A 23,528-nucleotide genomic window follows, 5' to 3' on the forward strand; every position below is an offset into this window, starting at 1 on the left:
CAGTGTTTGGTGATCAGGAAGGTGAGGAGGACCCAGGAAAGAGACCAAGAAAGACTGAGATGGGAAATCTGAGTGCAGAAGCCATGTGAAGAAAAGTGCTCCAATTGAGAAGCAGTATCGGTGCCATCGAATACTGTTCAGAGGTCAGCTGTGAGGGGAATGAGGATGGACCGTTGCTCAGTGCTGTGGAAGTCGCTGGTTACTGTGTCCAGAGTTTCCACAGTGTAGTAACCAGATCCTTCAACTCTCACTTCGCTGGATGTCAGCACCTAGGTTCCGGCTGCACCTCTTCCACCCCACCTCAGTACCAAGAGGAAAGGCATTGCCTTGATTTTCTCACCACCAAGGAGCCTGTGTTCCCAACGTTCCCTGCTTCCCGTTATCTTTTCAGCATTCAAACTTACTAAGTAGCTCTGATAGAGGACACTATCTGTATTATGTTTGACCATAAATAGTTCTAAAAATTCTGTTTGTAGGAGAGCTTGTTTATGTAGAGGTTTTAATGAGAGATGAAAAGATAGTGCAAACCAGGCAAGATCTGCTGACAAGCCGTGGGAAATATTAGTTTGTGAACCCAAGTTAACCAAATACACACACACATGTGTGTGCACAAGAGAGAAAGACAGAGACAGAGACAAAGCAGAAAGGCAGACAGACAGACAGATAAAAACAAAATAAATGTTAAATAGAAGAACTGCTCCCATTAAAACCATGATAATTAAAAGTCTACACAGTAGCTGGTTAGAAATAGAGCCATTTTTAAAATCATTTTTTAATTTTGATTTTTCATTATTGTTGCTGGGAACTGAATTCTGTCAAGCATATACTCGAGTAACACCCTAGTCCCTTAAATTTTTTCCCTCATACAGTGTGCATTCTTGTGGGGGTATGTGCGTGTGTGCATGTGTGCGTGCATGTGTGCGTGTGTGCGTGCACGCTCGCCTCAGGTTGATATCTGTGTCTTCCTTCATTCTTCACTTTAGTTTTTGAGATAGGGTCTCATTGAATCTGGAGGTGATCAGTTTGGCTAGACTAGCTGACCAGAGAGCCCCAGGAATCCTCCTGTCTCCACCTCCCAAGAGTAGCCTCACTGGGCTTTATACATGGCTTTCGAGGATCAACATTAACGCTCAAACCTGAGACAAAGCTGTGCTCTGACTTCCACACGTGTGCCTTTGCACTCCCCCACCCATTCCACTAATGGTAAAAAGTAAAAAAAAAAGTTTTAAAAGCAAGCAAGCATTAATTAGATAAGGCTCTCTTTTCTTCCCCTTCAAACGGTGGAACTTTGCCATTGATGTTACTGATACAATGAGCCTGTAAGGACTAGCATTTGCTACTGCTTTTTGTCTTCAGAGGACAGAAGGACCTGAAGGGGAAATAGTAAATTAACTTCAATGCTTCTATACAGTTGTTTTTTAATATTAAAAACAATGTTTTAAATAAAATTACACTACTTTCTCTCCTCCCTTTTTTCCCCTCCAGCCCCTTCCATGTCCTCTTTGCATGTTCTCAAGTTGATAACTTCTTTTCTTTGTACATACACGCGCGCGCGCACACACACACACCACATTGCTGAGTCTCTTTCTGCTGTTTGCGTGTCTATTTGGGGACTGACAACTCTGCAGTGGACAACCACTATCAGATGCTGGTCCCCAGGAGAGGCTATTTCTCCCTGCAGTCATTAGTTGCCTGTAGTTCTCTGCCTAGGGGTGGGACTCCACAAAAATTTCTCCCTTCGATGTTAACGTGTTCAATAATATTGCCTTTGTTCCAGGCTTGTTTATGTAGCCATTTCTAGGGGAGAAATGTTTCACAAAAGGAGAAATGTCTTGATATTTTGGCTCTTACAATCTTTCTGTCCCCCTCTTCCTAGGTGTTTCCTGAGCCATAGATGCAGGAGCTATGACGTAGATGTATCTATGGGTTCTGGGATCTCCACAATGCATTGGTCTCTGCATTGTGTCCAGTTGTGGTTTTCTGTGAGAGTCTCCATTCACTATAAAGAGAGTTTCTTTTGGAAGGGGTGCTGGCCACACTTATCCAGGAAAGGCTGCTAATGCCGAAAGAGGGTTCAAGGGCACAGGTCTTCAACTAGGTTTGTGGGTTTGCAGTTGGCAGAGGGTTGACAGACTATAGTTACTGTAGGTAGAGACTGCCCTTTCATGCCTGGCTGCCCAGACCTGAATAATCACACAGAAACTATTAGTTACAAAACTGCTTGATTGATAGTTTAGGCATATTCTTACCTACCTCTTACATTTTAAATTAACCTATTTCTATCATCACCACAAGGCCTACCAGTAAGGGTTCAGGCATCTGTCTCATCCAGCAACTACATGGCGTCTCCTTGACTCCGCCTACTCTCTCTCTCTCTCTCTCTCTCTCTCTCTCTCTCTCTCTCTCTCTCTCTCTCTCTCTTTATTCAGATTTCCCGCCTGGCTTTACTCTGCTAAGCTGAAACAGCTTCTTTATTAACCAATGGTAATAAAACATATTCACAGCATACATAGGGGAATCCCACATCAAGTTACATCCTGGTATTTGCTGGAGATTTGTTCTAGAGTTCTCTCCTCAATCCAGCCCTCATCTCATCACAATTCAAGACTGTTCAAGTTCCTTATATAGCACTTGTATATATTACACATGTCCTTGTATGTACTTTCCAACATCTCTAGATTATTTTAAATAGCTAATAGAATATAAATGCTGTGCAATCAGTTATTATACTGAGTTGTTTACGGAATACCAACAAACATCAAAGTGCTTATGTTGTTAGTATATTTTCTGTGGTTGGTTGACACTGCAGACATAAACCTTCAAATATGGAAGGAAGTTTGACTTTACATTAAGTCCTACTATGCGTGAACCTCACTTTTGACCCGGTTATTATTAACGTATGTGCTCCATGTATGCAGGTGCACATTGGTGTGAAGACTGTAAAGACTCACTGGCATGGAACTTGCCAAGTAGGCTAGTCTGGCAAACCAGCGAGCTTCAGGGAGCTCTCTGGCTTTGCCTCCCTTCTGCAGAGATTCCAAGTGTCTATGGGTGTGCTAGCTTTTTATACGCATTCCGGGGAACTGAACGCAAGCCCTCACGTTTGCATGGCACTACTCTGTCTACAGAGCTAGCTCCCCAGGCCCTGTTCTCCATTATTGAAACTATATTTGTTCCCAAGTAAGATGTACCAAGCATACGGCTGGTTGTTAAAAATATTAATTGGTACATGACTTTTTTTTTATTCTAAGCCCTGAATTGGAGAACTAATTGGAAAGCTTACATTGGGGACCATTTAATCACTTCTGCCCTTTTTTAACCACTCTATAGTCTGTCTTCTGTCTTTTCTGAATGGTAGGGTTAATTCTCAACATCTTCATAAAACTCTCTGGTTACTTCAACAGTCCTGGGTGTGTGTTGTGGTACATGTTTAACTCTGGATTCTCAAGCTGAACTTCACAAAGACCTTCCCCCAGGCTCTTTTCCCAAAGAGCGCCCTGCCAGACAGCCTGCGTCTTGCTGTGGCACTTCAAGGGCTGCACTAGCACCACTGGGGCTGCCCCTTTCTTTGGCTTGAGCTCAGTTTCATTAACAAGCACGTTCACACTTCAACTGGAACATTTAAAATAACACCGGCACAATGTGTTTAGTGTTTAGTTAATTATTAAGGCTCCAAGCTTGAATTATTCAAGCAAAATTGATTGGGTTCAACCTTCTTCCTTCTCTTTGTGCTTAAAAAAAAAATCTCTCCTCTACTCTCTAAATAATTTGGAAAGGTTTTTAATAAGTTTCAATACCTTGGTCTGTGGGTGGTACCCATGTGCTAATAGAATAGGTAGAGAGGACAGGCGGCTTGAATCTTTTGTTAAAAACTGTGTTTAGGGCTGGCGGGTGGCTCAGTAGGCAGAGTGTCGTTACCACCCTGTGTTCCAAGTCCTATAAAAAACAGCATCTGCAATTCATACATTCCTATTATCAGTTAAACATTTAAAGAGAGCGGACAGGTTTTACCTTCCTCTCTTAATTATTTTTAGACTTTAAAAAATTATACTTTAAGCTAGACATTGGTGGTGCACACCTTTAGTCCCAGCATTTGGGAGGCAGAAACAGGCGGCTCTCTGTGGGTTCAAGGCCAGTCTGGTCTACAAGAGCTAGTAGTTCCAAGACAGGCTCCAAAGTTACAGAAAAACCCTACCTTGAAAAAGCAAAAGCAAAAACAAAAATTTCACTTCATTTTATCATTTTATATGTGCATGTGAATGCCACTGCAGGAGTGTGGAGGTCAGAGGTCAGTGAGTGACGATTTGATTCCTTCTGTCTCTCTTCTTTTTCTTCTCCTCTTCCTCCTCCTCCTCCTCCTCCTCCTCCTCCTCCTCCTCCTCCTCCTCCTCCTCCTCCTCCTCCTCCTCTTCTTTGGTTTTTCAAGATAGGGTTTCTTTGTGTAGCTTTGGAGTCTGTCCTGGAATTTGCGCTGTAGACCAGGCTGGCTTTGAACTCACAGAGATCTGCCTGCCTTTGCCTCCCAAGTGCTGGGATTAAAGATGCGTGTCACCATTGCCAGGTGGATTCTCTACTTCTATCTTGTTGGTCCGGAGGTGGAACCCAGGTTGTCAGGCTTGGCAGCAGGTGCTTTTCTTGCTGAACCCTCTGGTCTGTGCGTGCACTTCTTTATTACTTACTCTTATGGGGAAATTGTTAAAAATGTGGTGACTTCATTCTAAAAACTTGGTGGCTGAAGAACATGTCTGGACCTAAATAATTACAGAGAGTATAAAACTGTCCTTCACTATAAAACACTTTCCTTAAAACATGTAAAAAAAGTGTACACACCAATGACAATGACATAACACTAATGACTGATATCAAATAAGATTATCTAGTTTAGAATTAGATTTCACGTTTACAGTTTCGTTACTTGTACAGTTACAGAACAGACACATCTAAAGATGTCATGGCTGGGGACGATTAGCCGTCATGGCTGGGGACGATTAGCCTTTTGTCTGAACCTATTTAAATATCACTCATGTCAAGAACACATTGCAAATAATGCTGTCCTTATTCATGCTAGGTAAGAATAGATTTGGAAAGCAGAAATTTCAGGAAAGAATTTCACTGTTCTGTGAATCACGGCAACTTTACCTCAGCCATCATGTCTAGTCCTTCATTTCTAATTCTTCCTCTGTGTTTGTATTACTGAGATGTACAATGAATCATTACAAGCATTGCCATGAAAAACGGGTGTGGGGAAGGAATATAAAATAATCACGTTTTGGAAGACGATCATAGATGGCAGTGTGGCGGGAGGGGGGGTAAACAGAAATGCTATGACCCAGTTTAGCTGGATCAAAAGTAGCATCTTCCATGAGCATTTTGGAGGGAAGTCTCTCAAAAACCAAGAAACCCTGAAAGAGCTCCACAGGCAGCAGGTGCTTTTGCTGCATTGTGCTTCTGGGTTGCAGAGTGGCTGTGCGCATACCTGAAAGTGTGCTGAAGGAGGGGGCTGTTGGGTTTGATGACAGTGGTGAACAGTCCCCGGTAGGCTGTAACCTGAAGAATTATAGGCGTGATCTAGTATATTTCCGCAGGAGAAAACGCCAGGCTTCACATTGGGAAACTTTGGGGAATCAGAAATGGGAATCTCTCTCCTTTGAGATCACGTATGCACGACCCGGATGGTGGAGCAGAGTGGGCTCTTATTATTATCTTTTAAAGCCTGGGAAATGACACAAGTGATGTCAACTAGGAACCCAAGAAATAGGACTCCGGGGCGTGGGAAAGCCGAATGGGGGCAGGGTGGGCAGGTAAACAGTTTTCTTGGAGAGGTTGGAAGCCGAGGGGACCCGGGAAGGACGGGCAGCGTCTCCGCAGACGTGGAAGGAGCCCGGTTGGGGATTGGTCCGTAGACACCTCGAGGACCCGGGACGGCGGCGAGGCAGAGTGGCGCAGTTCCCAGCCCGAGCCTCGCCGGGACATCCCGTCGCACACCGGAGTCCTCGGGGCTCCCGGTTCCCCTCGCTGCTGCAGCCGCAGCGCCACGAGCGAGGCCGTCCCCCTCCCCCGGGTCCCCGGTTCGGCTGGGCCGCAGCGCGCCGCTCGGCTCCGCGCGGGTTCGGGGGGGGGGGGGGCGGGGCGCGCCGCCATTTTGGATCCGGACGGTCCGCGAGCCTTCGCCTGCGCGCCGCGGCGCCGGGAGCGGCCTCGCGGAGCCCAGGGCGCGGGCGCGAGCGGCGCGGGAGGGAGGGCGGGCGGGGGAGGGAGGGAGAGAGGCTGGCAGAGGAGGAAGGGAGTGGTTGGGAACCGGGCTGCGGCAGCCTCCGGTCTCCTCAGCGGCGGCAGCGCCCCCCTCCTCCCGCGCCTCCGCCGCCGGCGTCCGTCAGGAAAGATGCCCTCAGCCCAGGGCTGTGAAGAAGGGACCGGAGCCGCCGCCCGAAGCGCAGCCACCGCGGCTGTCGCCCGCGTCCTTTGAATTCGTCAGAGCAGCCCCTCCACCGAGGGGCGGCGGCGGGCGCGGGGCGCGAGCGGGAGTCCGGGCGCTGCTCTCGGCGGCACGGCGCGGCCCCACAGCGGCCTCCGGCATGGAGCCGGCTCGCGCGACCCAGTAGCCGCCACTCCCGGAGCCCGGCGCGAGAGCCGCCCGCAGTCCGCCCGCCACATCCCGGCCGCGCCGCCGGCCAGGCCCCGGGAGAAGCCGGGAGGAAGATGACGCGTCCTCGCCGCAGTCGCCTGCAAGCAGGGCTCGCCGCAGAGCCCTAGGAGAGAAAGGGCTCGGGAGCGGAGACAGCCGCTCAGGGAGCTGCCCTCCCTGCCCGCGGAGGACTCGCCTAGGGGCTCTCCGAGTGGAGGTTGGGAGCATTTGCAGCAGAAATTTGGGCTTTCCCTCCCCCCTCCATACATTCTCTCCCTCCTCCTCCCCCTTTTCCAATTTTTCTTCTTCCCGGGAAGTGGATTGCCGATGCCGAGAGGACTTTATTCATTAATGATGCAACCGGATTCGTTTCAGGATTATGTTGCACGAATTGAATTTTGAATGAAGGAGTTTTTTTTTTTTTGAAAGAAGTGTTGACTCTTTAGTTCGTTGTACTTTTAATTATTATTTTATTTAAGCATACAATTTAATTGTATTATTCTCTTACAAATATTAAATCTATATTTTATGGAAACTTACCCTCAAGATATATATGTTTATGGGTGAAATCGAAGACGCTTCCGTTAAGTGAGGTGACTGGCGTGTTGGATGTTTAATTCAGCACCGGCATTGCATGACAGTTGTTGAAATAACAAGTGGTTTATTTTTTAAAACCACACCTTTAAAATTTTTAGGCTCAGATAGTGACAGTAGACATCGTAAGGGCAATTAAGAGAAAGCCAACAGCAGCAATCGAAGCAGCCATGTCCGGAGAAGTGCGTTTGAGGCAGTTGGAGCAGTTTATTTTGGATGGGCCAGCGCAGACCAATGGGCAGTGCTTCAGTGTGGAGACTCTACTGGACATACTCATCTGTCTCTATGATGAATGCAATAATTCTCCGTTGAGAAGAGAGAAGAACATTCTTGAATATCTAGAATGGGGTAAGTTTTTTTTTTAACTCTTAATGTGTAGCTGGTATGAGCATTATTAACTATGATGAAGAAATATGCATATATACATAACAAAAGAACAAACGCCAGTTAAGACTTTTCTCCCCTACTTTTGGTGACTTTTTGCTGTGTGTCTTTGTTGCCTTGGTGTGTGGCCTTGCTGTTTGTGGACTCCCTGCATTTTCAGGCAGCGGTAAGAGCTTTAAAACAAATGCAGAGGTGGATTACTGAGCGCAGTTGTCTCGTGCATGGCAGTGCAGCAGCCTGACTGGGAAGGTATTTGTTGGTTGAAACATTCCTTCCTAGGCTTTGGAAATCGCTGGAGATGGGAGGAGATGTTGAAGCCTGCTTATTTTAGGACAGCAGGACTGTGGAGGTGGTGATCTGTGGCTTAATTTCATCTCTATATAGCACAAGCAAGGGCAACTACTAAACATGGACTTTCCAAAAATTACTAGGTTCCTGAGATGAAATAATAAAAGTGTTTCGTGTGTGTGTGTACGTGTGTGTGTGTATGTACAGACAGTAGTTGGAGAATTTTTGGAGGCAGCTCCACCTGCGTTAGATTTTACTCTAAACTGAACTTGCATTTACTGAGAGTTTGGGCTCCTAGTCTTCTAAGTGTAGATGTGACCCGGATGACCCGTAGTAGGACTGGATCAGTGATGCCAGCAAGTGCTGCATGTGACCTTCAAGCCAGAAGGCTTGGCTGAAGTGCTGTGCCTCTGATGTCACTCACTTGGATGAAGGAGTCGGACATCTAGCAGTCCGTCATTGCCCAGCCTGGTAGTGAGTGGTACGGCAGCCCTGGAAGGATTTTGACCATCTAGAATTGTGTACTGTTGAAATACTTTTAGTTAGCTAAATCATTTTTATATTGAAGATCTTTGTTCCCAAGTAAAGCTTTATTTTCTGAAGTAAAAATTAAGTGCCCATTGTTGTTTTGGTTTTCAAATTAATTCAAAATTTGTCTCTTAGGTCAACCCCCAATTTAAGAATGACCACACAAAGCAATTTTAATTCTCAGTTTGCCAGTGTTTGAAGATTGATTGCTCGCAGCTTGATGTTGCAAGGTTAAAAAGATTTGTAAATGTGCATGGAATGATTTTACAAAACAGCTGGCCGGCATCGTGCTGCTAATGTAAGAAATCTTAACCGTTTTTTCAGGCAGCTTCTCTCTGGAGAGTAGGGACTTTGCTGTTGGTGTGGCTTTGTCTGCGGCTACCTGCCTTTTGATGTGTAGGATCAGTACTTGAGGAAGCAGATGGAATTTTACACCCAGAGTTTCATAAACTTAGGAATTCTGTACTGTTTCTTTTTTGAAGACTTAAAAGGTTGGAATTTGAGTCCTTGAATTATGGCCCCTTAGTGATACTCTAGTCTGTGATTATGATTGTCGTTTAATATCCTTTTCATTTGCAAAACAGTAGGAGAACTCTTTGTATGTCGCAGTGGCAAGTATAAGTTAAATAGTGTACAGAGAAAGCTGTATATCCTGATTTCCTGTTACATAGTGGTTTTATGCCATGGAATATTTTGTCATGTTATTAAAATAACCTGTGTATCTTCCATTAAGTATCTTTTCTTGGATGTTGTTTTCTTATGTTTATGAACACTTTGTAAACACATACATATTTATTTACACCAGAAAGTTAAACAAAAACCAAGTGTTTGCTGCATTCACTATAGTATATTTTTTTTTGAGAGATGATCATAATATGTAGCTCAGGGTGGTCTTGAGATGCTATGTAACATTACTGGTATGCACCGCCATGTGCGGGTAATGCAGTGCTGGGGACTGAACCAAAGGCTTTATTCACGCTAGGCAAGCACTGAGTTCCAGCCCCAGTCCACATTCCCTGTATTCTTAGTAATAATTTCATGTCTTACCTTTTTAGTTGTCTGATATATAGTGTCATGAATCAGTCTCATAAACCATCACTGGAGTTTTAAGAAATGGTTACTTTTATTATTTTAAATTATGTATGTATGGGTCTGTGTGTAGGTATGTGCTGTAAGTGTGAACTCTGGAGAAAGCCCCAGACATCTGATCATCCTCTTGGAGCCAGATGCTGGTGGTCGGGAGCTTCCTGACATGGGTGCTGGGAATCAAACTCAGGTCCTCTAAGCCCTCTAAGCTACTGAACCATCTCTTCAAGAAAGTAGTTTAAAAATTTTTTAAAAATTATTTCATGTTTTTAGATTATAATTACATCATTTCCTCCTTTCTTTTCCTCCCTCCAACCCATTCCTTTATACTTCTTATTCTCTTTCAAATTCATGTATTTCTAAATTCATAATTACAGCATGCTTAGTCTGCATAATGTTACTTCTATGTATGCTTTCAGGGCTGAACCTTTGGCTTTGGATGACCAATTGGTGTGCTCTTTCCTGGGGAAGAGATGATGGAATTTTTAAGGAATTGTTTTGTGTAGTTTAGACTCGTAAGCCTCTGACATGTTCTTCCCTCCATAAAAATTAAAGAGTGGAGGTGTTTCAAAAGACGCATCATATGTGGTTTCATTTACTGTCTTCAAGCTCTTGGGGATTTTAAATGAAGGATATAGTATCTTTTCACTAAAGTATTGCAACGAATCATTCCTTCTTCACTTATTAGTCTGTCACTACATTTTGGGAAATGTTCTATTTCATTCCTGTTGCAAAAAATGTATAAGAATATCTAGATTATATAGGTTAGGTTTAAGATTGTGAAGTGACTTTAATTTAATTTCTTAATGAATCATTAATTTTGGGGGATGAAAATTTACAGGAATATCATTGAGGTTAAATTTGACAATTTAAATTTATTTCAAGATGTCATCTTTGGTTTGATTTTAATAATTCAAAGTATTGTCTTTAACTCTTTAAAAGACACAGTAATTGAAATAGCATAATATAGTTGAATATTCCCTATTACTTGCTAAATATTTGTGTTTGGTATTTGCATTAATGGAAATACTACCTGAGCACTCCATATTTTTATAAGGGGATGATTGATTACTTTTAAATATGTAGTCAAGAGCCTGTATGTATTTCGCTTCCATCAGTTTCATTGATTCCTTGTAATGGTTCATTTCATCTCTGTAGTGGTACAGTTAATATTTTGTTATTAACAGTTCTCAGTAAGAAAACCGACTATTCCGAGTCAGGCATGCTGTTTTTCTTTTATAACATTTCTTGGTTTTGGTGCTGATGACTTGAAGGAGAAAAGTAGGAGCAGCAGAGAGGAAGAAGGATTAAGTTGGCGAATGCTAGCCCAAGAGGATAACAGCATCCTAAGACCATAGGTCACTTTCGAGTTTAATAGTGTATATTATTTTCTAGTTACAGCCAGCAATATTTGAAAAGCTTTCTTTTCTTTGATTTTTATGTTGTTAAAAAGATATCTATTATAGTCAGTAATATTTGAAAGCCTTCTTTGATTTTTTTTTATTGAGAAAAGGAGAAAAAAAAAAACAAGTTTCCACCTCCTCCCAGCCTCTCATTTCCCTCCCCCTCCTCCCCCCTTCTCCCCCTCCTCCCCCCCTTCTCCCCTCCCACCACTCTTTTCCCCCTCCCTCTCCAGTCCAAAGAGCAGTCAGGGTTTTCTGCCCTGTGGTAAGTCCTAGGTCCTCCCCCCTCCGTCCATTTCTAGGAAGGTGAACATCCAAACTGGCTAGGCTCCCACAAAGCCAGCACATTACGTAGGATCAAAACCCCGTGCCATTGTCCTTTGCGTCTCATCAGCCCTCATTGTTCGCCATGTTCAGAGAGTTCAGTTTTATCCCATGCTTTTTCAGTCACAGTCCAGCTGGCCTTGGTGAGCTCCCAATAGATCAGCTCCACTGTCTCAGTGGGTGGGTGCACCCCTCGTGGTCCCGACTTCTTTGCTCATGTTCTCCCTCCTTCTGCTCCTCATTGGGACCTTGGGAGCTCAGTCCAGTGCTCCAGTGTGGGTCTCTGTCTCTATCTCCATCCATCACCAGATGAAGGTTCTATGATGATATGCAAGATATTCATCAGTATTGCTCTAGGATAGGGTCATTTCAGGTTCCCTATCCTCAGCTGCCCAAGGAACTGGTTTCTATGTTTGTTTATGTAATAGTTTTGGTGTCAGTAGTAGGACTCTTAAGTTATAGCGGAGCTATAGAAGTAAAGTAGTCGTGACATTATAAACTAGCTTGTTAGTGATGACTAGTACATTTACTGCTCATTAAATTGGTTTCCCTCTGCTTTGAAATGGGAAATTTGAATATTAATAAATTTATTTGAAAGGATGTAGGATAGTATTACTCAGTATAGAAGGAACTGGCAGCTTTCTCTGTATGTGGATTACTTTTCTATGCTTTCTGATCCTGATTTTATAACATTCCATGTAAGTTTTCATTATATAACTGTTTTATAGCTTAATTCACATTTTATGCTAAACCCAGAGAATAATCTGATTATTAAACTTATTCCTAGGACAGGTCAACAGATATTGTGGTATAAACATTTTCTTTTGTTAGAGTTGTTTTAAAGTTTAGTATCATTTTTTTCTTATGTGAGTTGGAATAGTGATGGCTTGATTGGAAGGAATTGAATTGTTTCTAGAATACTTTATTTATTCTTTGTGTCTGCTTTTCCTCACTGTTAAGTTATTCTGTGTAGAATTGTTTATCACACAGAATTAAGATAATCATTGAATACACATGATTAAATTTATTTTAAAATGTCTTCATTTGGGATCATTGTAAATGCATTGAACATGTAGGTACGAAACACTTGCTTCCTTTACACTAGACATGTCCTAATCTGTTTTAAGAATGCATGTGGTTTAGCTGAGGCAGTGCTGACACCTGAGGAACACACTGGGAACATAGTAAGTGGTAGGAGTTGCTGTACCCTTTCCCCCCTTCCTCCTTTCTCTCCTTCCCTTCTCTCTGAGGTAGTTATCAATAATATTAGTTACTGCGCCATCCTGAAGTATGGATTACTTGGTTAATAAGTGATTTAAAGCAATATTGCTTTGTGAATGAAAACAGTATATCAAGATTAATATTTTAAGAATTTTAGAAGTACTTCATATGGAAACGTAAGGCATATCTTATTGTAGAATTGTGAAAATAAATATGTAATATGTTGGAAATTTTATGAACTATCCCATAAATCTTAGGACGTGGTTGCTCTTCCCCAGTAAGCCCAGTCTATCCCATGGGAAAGAACTGAACTTGGTGCAGTTTTAGTATGCTACTCAAAGGATTTCTTGTCTGGTAGACTTAGGGCCAGGAAATTGTATGTAAAGCTTGTTCTTTTTTTATCCTGTTGGTTGTGATAGTTTCAAAAATCAAACCAACATTTAAAAGTTAGACTAAAATAGAAAAAACTCAAGTTCATTATACACAGAAAGAGGAAATAATGTTATGTGAATCATGTATGCTGTTTTGTATTTCTTACTCTTACATCTTATAGAGTGCGACCAAAGGAGTTTGGAATGGTGTGTGATGAAGATATGTATGTTAGCTAATAATGAAAATATCAGAGGCATGTTTCCATTTTCAGAAAGTACATGTAGTAGATTCAGGACAACAAAGATAATTTAACGAAGGGGAATGTGCATAGGGACAAGGTGTGGGAAAGGGAGATGGGAGAGGAAAAGGGGAGCTTGCAGGGAGAGGAATGAATGAGTGAGAAGGAGTGAGAGCGACGACATTGTGTTCCAGCATTGCTACTTCAGTCTGACTGAATGATTGGGTATTTTTAATTTAGAGGAATATACTGGATATAAGAATTAACCTCAATCTTTTGTATTTTAAAAAATGGTTATAGCCTCTTTTATTTTTCTTTTTCTGCAGTGATTAATTGCCTTTGATTGTCAGAAGTATATTAGCTTTTTGAACTTGAGGGATAATGATAGTAGTGTCTTGGCTAGTTTTTCCTATTCCAGGTGAATGCGTGAGGATTTGCCAGCTTTCTCATTTTTATCCCTTGCAGACTATCAGTGAAAATGATTTCATGTTTTAAGTATTGAAGACTGTGAATTGCTCAGCTGTTTTTGTGGAGTCTGTCTAAGTTAAATTCTTTCTAAAATGATTTGTTATGAATGGCCTGTACTCTTAAGTATAAGCTATTCTAGAGTCAAGAATGAGTGTCCTTTGCTGTCATTGCATAGAAAACGCCCAGATGCAGGGATCTTTTTTTCTTCCCCATTGATGCTGCTCAGAGTTCTAGGGCTGCTCTTCTCTCAAGCTCCTCACACTTTGCTGGACAATTTTCATTCCTTTTATGGGGCAGTAGGTGAGAATGGCTAGCCTCCAGTTGATCAGCCTCTCATCTGGTGGTCTTGGATCTGCCACTGGGATAGAGCTGCATTGGTTTTCATCAGAACAGGAAGCACATGGACCTGGCTCCTCATTCTCAATATTCTGTTGAAATCTTCCTCGTGAACTATTTGCTTCTATTTTGGAATCAGGGCTTTTTCATCTGGTTTTCTTCTCTAGTTTCAAAGTGTCTTATAAATGGGCTGTTACTAAGTTCTCTCTCTCTCTCTCTCTCTCTCTCTCTCTCTCTCTCTCTCTCTCTTTCTCTCTCTCTCTCTCTCTGTGTGTGTGTGTGTATGAATGTGCACAGAGGCTTATAAGTTTGGAAAATTATTGCAGACACAACTTAAGTAAAATATTGCAGATTATCCTTGAATTTACAAGGTTTATCAGATTATAGAATCGTCATTTTGAAGAGTATCTGTGGGGTAAATGGCAATCAGTATTCTAATGCATATTCTTAGGGAAGTGTTGTCTCCTTTGTAAACTCCTTATTGGAGTTAGAGAGAAATTTTGAGAAACTTGTGGTTTAGAAGGAGAATCTAACTTTGAGGAAGTTATATGTTACTTAGTGCCTGTAGTCTTAAATGTTTGTGTGTGAAAGCCATATGACCTGAGAGATAAAATTAATCGTGGTGGAGTAGTGATGCTGTTGAGTTACATCTGTGGGCAGTATCCTGATGAACCTTTGATGTTTCTATGCCACCCTTGTTCTAATTTGAGCTTCCTCCCCCTGTAGTGGCATTTTTACTACTTTAAATACAGAAATTCTCACTTTAATTTTATAGCTTCAGTTCCTTTCATTTGAACCTGTTACAAACTGTTTTGTGTCTGAAAAGATTTTGTTCATTACAACGTTTAGGAAGAAAATGCCTTGAACTCATGCAATTTCATAATCCATTGTGTTTTATTTTTTCCCCTAGGGTAACAGTGTTTTAGCTAAGTGGTTGGTTTCTGTCATCTCAATTGTGTGGGAACTTCTATTATTATGGATACTGGTGTATACATTTTATGTATCAGCATTTCTTTGTTTATATGTATTATAAAGAAAGCAGACAATCTCTCCTTTTAATAAAGGAGAAACCATGTATAACTGGTGTTATTTTGGCAGCGTGTGAACAGTTAGAACATTGTGATTGCTGTAAAGTTTTATTCTGAGTTATATACCATAGCAGATAATAATACTAGAGGACAGTTCAACTTGATGGTTTAAAAACAAGTGAAGAGCTTTGGATTTAAACGGGATCCTTTAATTATTGGCTAGGTTATGTAGGCAAGTTGCTTAACCTCTTGAATCTATATATCACCTCTAAAGAAATGGACATTATCACAATATTTACCAAAAGGCGAAAGCCAGTTTGGAAGTTTTTCTCATGATTTAGAGTTTATTTTGTTGATTTCAGTCCCACTTTGATTTTTTTTTTCATTTTTGATAAAGGGTCTCATGGAGTCCTTGAGCTTAATATGACCTTGAGCTTCTGATTCTCTTGTTTCTACTTCCTAAGTGCTAGGACTAGAGTTGTACATTATCATGTCTGGTTTCTGTGGTGCTGGGAATTGAACCCAGGGCCTTGTGTATGCTAGGCAAGCAGTTTACCCACTGAGTTACATCCCTTGCTTCCATTCTGATTTTTAAATTTCCATTCTATTTAGCCATAAAACGAAGGAACAACTAAAATGCCACTTTGGGGATTAAGTTCAAGTTAAGTGTATAGTGATACTAATGAAAGTATATAAATAAATTCACTTTATTGTCAATCATTTGCATCTTCTTGAAAATATCTTATTAAGTTATTGTTGTTACTTTTAAATTTTATTGTATGTGCATGCATGCTTTGCTTGTATGCATTTCTGTGCACTGTGTACATGTCTGGTGCCCACAGAGTTCAGAGGAAGGCTTCAGACCCTCTAAAATTATATTTATTGATAGTGTCTTTCTTTGCATGACTATGCAAACAGTCTTAGGCATTATTTTAGGATACTTTGCATTAGATGTTCTTTTTAGCTAAGAAATTTGGGGGGTAAATATTAAACTAATACACAGTCTTTCAACCACCAGTAATAGCTATTATGTAGTGACTAGTTACATTTTATTTTTGTATTTTTGTGGCTTCAGTCTGCAAATTAGTGGTAGAGTTCTAAACCTCAACTCAGAAGCTTAAAAATTTTTATTGATGTGTTGTTCACATAGTACCTTTTATGGACTAAAATTATGCAGCACCCGCAGATTCATGTGGTCTTTCAGTAAGTATGAAGAAAATGAACACTTTCCACAAGTATTTCCTAAAGTGTATTTCAAGAGACATACTGAATATTCCACAGATTCTGGGTTAATTGGATGTGTAAGGCCGGGGAATAGTGCTTTGATACATGCCTTTTACAAAGCACGTTATCATAGAAAACGTTTCTAAACGTTCTGGACAGAAACCTTAACTTTGTTGTGTACAGTTGGCCCACATTATTTTAACTGTGGAACACTGACTGAATTTGGGACATTGTGGCCACATTAGGAAAATACAGGCAATGTCCAGAGTCTTTAAGCAGGTTATGTAAAAGCATATTAAAAAATATTGTCACAGTGTACTCAGAGCACAAGCACAGGTGAGAGTTTGGCTCATTTATGTCATCTGGAAACCAGTGTAGCCAGATTTAAGTTGGGGTGGGATTCAGCCCTGGACAGGAGGCTCTCACCTGTGTTGGGAAATTCGTACATGCAGCTTCTGGTTTGCAGAGTTGTTTCTTCTAACATAGTGAATTTTTTGTTTTTGTTTTTTCTTTCTTCTTTTCTTCAGTAAAGCATGGTCATGTTCTATTCACTGGTACAGAGAAACTGTAAAGTAGAACAAAATTGGATTTTATGAGAAGTTTGTAAAAGTGGTATAATTGTCCAGTGATAGCAAGAATCTTGTCCTTAAGTGTCAGCACTTACTAGGGGTGGCTAATACCCAAGTTAACCCATATATGGTGAAAAGCAGTAAGCCCTACTTAGAAAAAAATTCTTGCTTGGTGTGACTAAATCCTCATTTTGAAATTGCATCGTGAACTCCCTGTGGTTTTGTCCTGACCAAAAAGTACCATAAAGAGAGAGACATTTAAAAGCAGACTAAGAGCTCAGGTATATGGCGAACCTTGCATATTAATGTGGCACCGGAAAGCTTTCTATACGGCATGTTTACATTTTCTTAGCGTTTATGATTAGAACTACAGTATTTGGAAGATTAGCATAATTTCCTTTACTGACTTAAAAAAAACTGCTTGCCTTTGTAATGTGTCACCATTTCTGACAGATGCTAAGCTAACAGCTTCTTCCAGAATTGTGTTGTGGTAGTTGCTTGAAATTGTGACTGATGCGATCATTATATGGTTTCTTTTGCCTTGGTTACTGTGAGGTTGCACCGGTTAAGTGTTGGATGAGTTAATCCCAGGTTTATTCTGTTTCTGTGCACCTGGCTTGATTTATTTGTATTAAACTTGTAAATGTGGATTTGTATATTCCAGGGTCTTACTGTTTGCACTTAGTTTTTCTTTCAAATGCCAAGTAGCCTTTAACACATATGTGTCTTTACTTTGAAAATATGAGGTCCTTATACATCCCAGAATTTAATAAAACACATACAAATTTATACATGATTTTTAAAATTATGTTAACATGCTTAATATCCTTCAGTGACTATGGAAAGCTTCTCAGGATATCTTTATTTAAACTTATTACCATAGTACATACTTTTTCTTTCTTGTATTTTTGAGATATGGTCTTCCTCTATAGTTCAGATTGGCCTTGACTTGTGCTCCTTCTGTTTCCTGAGTGCTAAAATTACAGGTATATATACCCAGTTACAACTTTTACATACTTCTTATCTACAATCTTATATATTTAACTTTAAAAATATTTTTTAAAAATTGAAATAACCACAATGTATAGAAAAATACAAGTATAGTATACTTTTTTATTCTGAACCCTGAGAATAATTTGTCTACTCATGTCCATTCCTTCCCAGTGTGTTTGTATATATATCCACATACTTTTATATAACTATAATGCAGCTGTTAAAATCAAGAAATTAGCATTGATGAGATACTGTCATCTGACTTTTAGAACTTTATTTGAGTTTTATCAGTTGCTGTAATCATTTTGTTACAGCAGAAGGATTCAGTCTGGAATCCTGTGTCAGATGTGAATGTTTTGTTTTGCAGTGTTGGTTGAGCCAGGTCTTTAGGTTTTCCTTGACTTTTTCAGCTTTGGCTTTTTTAATGATTGCAGGTCATTTGCAGTAACTCTCTATTTGAATTTTCCTCACAGTTAGATTTAGACAAAGCTTTGGCAGTATCACGGAAATGATGCTTTGTTCTTTTGGTTGCAGTCCCATCAAATGAGGCACAGACTCCATGCTGCCTTATTACTTGTTATGCTGGCACTGGCAGGGTTTCTCCACTGTAGTTATTCTTTGGGTGGGTGTGGTGGCACATACCTGTAATCCTGGCACTAAAGGGGCTGAGGTGGGAGGATCATGAGTGAAAGGTCTGCTGGGCTATGTAAGTGAGTTTGAGGAAGGCCTGGGCAACATAGTGAAACCTCATCTTAACTAAAGCAACACAAAACAAAAACTAAATCTGACAAAACAAGTTACTTTTCTTATTATAGATATTGGAGAGGTATTTTAAATTGTGTATCTATCTTTGGCTCATTAAATTGTGCTTATATCTAGTGTAGCTTACGGTTTTCTATGTTAATCATTAGATTGCAACCCTTCCCTCAAGTGCTTCGGGAAAGAACACATTATACTGTACCTGCAGTTTTTCTATGTCTGAGAATATTTCAAATAAAACTAAAGTGAAGTAGCCAAGGGCCGTGTATGAGTTTATGAGTTGTATATGCCATACTCAGCTGTTTAAATGTTATTCTGGAAGCTGTCAGCTTCACGATGGAGACTTGACCCAGACTTAGTCAATAGGAGCCCCTTCAAATCTTGTGTGCCCTTTGACAGACACGTCGCCGGGACTCCTTGAGCAGCGTTTTTTTTTTTTTTTTTTTTTGTTTTTTGTTTTTTGTTTTTTGTTTTCTGGTATAAACAAATGCCTTAGGCTTGTCCTGTTCTGTCTTTGACCCTGTCTTGGAGTCAGCAAGTTTTTAAGGACTCCTGGCACCTTTTAGAAGATGAAGTTACGCAGTAGGCGACAAGAAGGTCTCCCTGTGTCATTGCTGCTCTTCTTGTGAACAGTGCTATCTTTCTTTAGCCCATCTAGATCTGTTGCACTACCTAGTTGTCTACAAATTTTATGTATATATCTTTATGTGTATTACAGATCTGAATTTACTTTGGTAGATACTAGTTTCTGTCTTTATTATATGGGAAAGATCACTAATTTGCACCAATATCCCTAATTCCAATCTAACACACTACAGGGTTCATTCTAGCTTCTTTTGTCTTGTTTTTCTGTGTTTTAAATCTCCTTGCCAGCAGCCAGTGAGATTTAAATACACACACACACACACACACACACACGTAATTTTTTTTTTTTGAGAGAGAGAGGGAATATAGATGGGTGGAAGATACTCTCTAGAGGTTAGAGGTATCAAATCCCCCAGGAGCTGGAGATAAAGGCAATTGTGAGGTGCTTGATGTAGGTACTGGAAATTGATCTCAGGCCCTCTGCTAGAACAATAGGTGCTTTAAGTGTTGGGCCATGTCTTCAGCCCCACTTACTTGTCTGTGAGTAATACTCCGTTCCCTCCCTCATCCAGATAATTTATTCACTCTGCTGGATTGCTGCTATTCTTGTCTCTAAAGAAGCCATGCTCCTCTCCGTGTTCCGTCTGACCACCACACCAGGCTTCTCTTTTCATCCCAGACTTTCCTTCACCCTTAGGTGTTCTTGTGTTACATAGGCTCTGACATTCCCAGTGCCAGGAAGCCCTTTGTGGATTTTCTGGGCATGAGCTCAGCTAGTAGCACCTACTGTGATCTGCTGTGACTTCTTTTTCTCTGCTTTGATCTGCCATGCCTATTGGCCTTAGGTGTGATGAAGATGGAACGGCTATTTACCTAATCCATGCCTCTTTAGAATAGGAACAGGGTCTGAGAAAGGTTTAATTGAATGATTTTGTGGCATGAACTTCATGGAGTGCATTTACAGACTAAAGATGCATAGATGTCACCAGATGATACAGTCATGTGGGGCTACTATTGTAGACGACTGTCATCAAGCATTGCTCAGTTATATACATATATGTATGTAATTTTATGTATTTCCTTTTTTTGAGAGATAGAATCTTACTAAAAAGCCTAAGCTGGTTTTGAGCTCAAATTCTCTTTCCCAGTCAGTTACAGGCATGCACTGCCATGCCTGCTTCCCCCACTTAAAATATTTAAGAGAAATACTTTAAAAATTTAAAAAGTATAGCAATCTTTTTGATGTAGCTCCTCCGAGCTTCAACAACTGCAGAATCGTGGGGCAGCTAATATGACTAAAATATGGAGCAGTTTGTATCAGTTCCACAGTTCTCTTGTTGCTCCCCTTTTGTACTACATTCAGCTATTATTTAGCTATAAAGGAAAACTGCTAGTAATTAAGGAACGTCTGGCTAGTCTATGAGTTTTTACATGTTGGTTAATGTTTACAGTGGTGAGGCTTGGGCAGACTGTGGGGCCACTGGCAGTGGGACCAGGATTTATTCCTAGTTCTTGAACTGGCATCTAGGAGCACCTTGTTTTTGGAGGGATACCTTGCTCAGCCTAGATATAGAGGGAGGGCCTTGGTCTTGCCTCAGAGTGAAGTGTCAGACTTTGTTAACTCCCCATGGGAAGCCTTACCCTTTCTGAGAAGTGGATGGGGAGGTGGGAAGAAGGTGGAGAAAGTGGGAGGAGGGGGAGAGAATGGGAACAGGATAGCTATGTAAAATGAGAAAAGATTGTATTTAATATTTTTTAACCCCACTACCCCTTGCCTATCATAGCAAATGCATAGCACATATCTGAAATTTTGTAATGCCATCATACTTGTTATACCCAAGGCTATAAGCCATCTATCTAATCTTGAAACACTGCTTGAAACTCATGTCAGGAACATGTTACCTCTTTTATTTACCCTGTTTTATTTCAAAAGTGATTTTTTCCTTAAAAAACTTAATTAATATTAATGGGCAAATAAAGATTAGAAAGTGAGTTCTTAAATGATGGTTTATGATTTCCTTCATAGCTGTTTACAATATATAAATAATTACTTAGTAGAATGAGGTAATGAGAGAATGAGTAAGGACTAGGGTAAATGCAAATAGCCTAATTTGTCAATCAGCGTTTTCTTTCATTAAGTCTGTGTTTAACCTTATTTGCACTGTATCCAGAATAAACTTCAGAGCCTAGTATTGATGAATTAAACATATATAAATAAAATTTTCTCTGCATCCCTACTAAAACTATAATAAAGATTTTTAATAGTCAAAAGTGTTCCAAAAGGAGAAGAGCAAGAAGGAGACTTAAAGCAGTTCCATTTGTGATGCTGAGAATACAAGTGATCCCAACTTCGGAGATCTAGGAACATTGAGTTCTAAGTCAGCAGTGATTGAAGCCGAGGACCTGCCCTGCTAAATTGGCAGAAGTTAATAGAAGTTGAGTAGTTATAGAAGCTGATGTCTTCAGAATGTCCTGGAAGTTGAGATGTGGGCATGGCTGAGACACAGGGACCAACTAAGCTGTCAGAGACAGAAGTCTAGAACTCCTGCTCTCCTTCTCAAGACAGTCTGCTCTGCTGGCTTGAGTGACACCAGGCATAGAGCAGTGTAGACTTCAAATATAGATCACCTCGGGGAGAATTTAAAGTTGCTCAGAAAATGAAGCAAGTTCAAAGAGAGCTGTTAAGAAAAGAATTGTGTAGGAAGGAAAAAATAACAGTAATTTACATGGTTACTAGTAATGGAGGCATTGAATATAGATCTAACCAAAAGTATACTGTAATTATATTGGGGGGGCTGTTGTTAGGACCTGATACTTGCCTTAAGTCCTAAGTAATGACTACTTCTGAATAATGGATAAAAATGAAAAGTTAAGACATAGTTTTAGCTTTTATAGAATAAAAAGTACAGTTATTTAATACTTCCTTATTGACCTTACTTTGAAATTCTTTCCTTTTTGAGTTACTTCTAAGTTTTGCAGCTAAGTTGTCAAAACTGGACAGTGTGAATAGAGTTGTATTAGAATTCATGAGTATGCTGGGCAGTGGTGATACAGGCCTTTAATCCCAGCACTCAGGGAGGCAGATCTCTGTGAGTTTGAGGCCAGCCTGGTCTATACAGTGAGTTCCAGGTCAGCCAGAGCTATACAGAGAAACCCTGTCTTGGAAAAAAAATATTGAGTATATTTTTTGAGCAGATCAGTGTTTTTTCTTTTTTTAGTGATTGCTCTGTTTTTAGAGATGGCAATTGTAAGTAGCTCTTATCTAATTTAGGAGGGTAGTTTATTCTGGGAAAAAGCTATGTAGCTTAAATCCTTTAAATATGCTTTTAAACGTTTACATAGCTACTTCTAAAGTTATACAAGGCACATATGTAATCTCAGCTGTTTATGGAATTAAACACCTAGTAAATGAATTCCAACAGAGCAGTAAAGACAAAATGAATCACACAAATGATGTAAATTATGTTTTGGGTTATAAGTGAGTGAAAATCCAATGCAAATTGGTTTCAAAGGTAAGAAAAGTTTTACTTTTTGCTGACCTATCAAGAACAAAGATGGATTGAGCCTTTTGGTTCAATTCAAATATCCAGGTTCAGCAAATATCCAGGCTCTGAGAATCTACTGCGATGTGAAATTCTTTACCACTTCCCAAAGGATGGCACTGGAGCAAACTCCAAAGTTAGGTGGGGAAGGAGAGAGAAATGACTCTCCAATACCCAGAAAAAACTTCTGCTCTGGTCTCAAATAGCCAGAATTAGATCTCTATGTATTTGTGCTATTATGTATTTATGCTATTATGTATTTATGCTAGTGGTGATGGGATTGTTGAGGCACTTGAGCTGTGTGAAGGAAGAATAAGATTTTTAAACAAATTTAGAATCTAGGGAGGTGGTGAGATATTTCATTTATTTAAAGTTCTTGCTATGCAAATAAGAGAACTTGAGTTTGGATACTGGGCACCCATATAAAAGCCAGGCATGTGTGCATTTATACACTCCAGCACTCAGGGATAAGGGATGAGGTGGTGTGGGGTTTAGATAGGTTATGCTGGTTAGACTTTTTTTTCTCCGCGTCACACAGACTGGGTCATCTGGGAAGAGAGAACCTCAATTGAAATAATGCCACATCAGATTGTTCTGCAGGCAAGTGTGTGGGACATTTCGTGATTAATGATTGGTATGGGAAGGCCCAGCCACTGTGAGCAATGCTATCTGTGGACAGGTGGGTTTGGGACATAAAAGAATGGTAACTATGTGAGTCTGGAAAGCTAGCCAAGAAGCAGTATCTCTCCCTGACCTCTGTTTCAGCAGCCTTCAATTATGGACTGTGATGGGGACTATAAGCTGTAAGGTGAAATAAATTCTTTCTTCCTTTTGTAGGTTTCAGTCAGTGTTTTGAGATAGCAGCAGAAAATGGGTAGAACACAGATAGACCCTAGAGTGTGTTGGCCAGTTACTCTAGTCAAATTGGTGAGCTCCAGTTTCAGTGAGAAGCCCTGTCAAA

General features: G+C 40.6%; 1 protein-coding gene across 16 annotated transcripts in view; it reads left to right on the plus strand.

The window, feature by feature from the left end:
• The first annotated feature begins 6,636 nt into the window (after positions 1-6,636).
• The window catches only part of Cdc42bpa (CDC42 binding protein kinase alpha), a 221,175-nt gene continuing 204,283 nt past the window's right edge, over positions 6,637-23,528 (plus strand). For 13 of the 16 annotated variants that reach the window (XR_012912113.1, XM_075989294.1, XM_075989300.1 and 10 more), the window contains exon 1: positions 6,637-7,567. Coding sequence is in view for 15 of the 16 variants with exons in the window: in XM_075989294.1 (XP_075845409.1) it covers positions 7,390-7,567 (178 nt within the window). In the remaining variant the exon portion in view is untranslated. The remainder of the gene's footprint in view (positions 7,568-23,528) is intronic. The other 3 variants (XM_075989303.1, XM_075989305.1, XM_075989307.1) reach the window with 1 other exon arrangement.

The sequence above is a fragment of the Microtus pennsylvanicus genome, chromosome 10 (assembly GCF_037038515.1).
Source record: "Microtus pennsylvanicus isolate mMicPen1 chromosome 10, mMicPen1.hap1, whole genome shotgun sequence".
NCBI classification, from domain to species: domain Eukaryota; kingdom Metazoa; phylum Chordata; class Mammalia; order Rodentia; family Cricetidae; genus Microtus; species Microtus pennsylvanicus.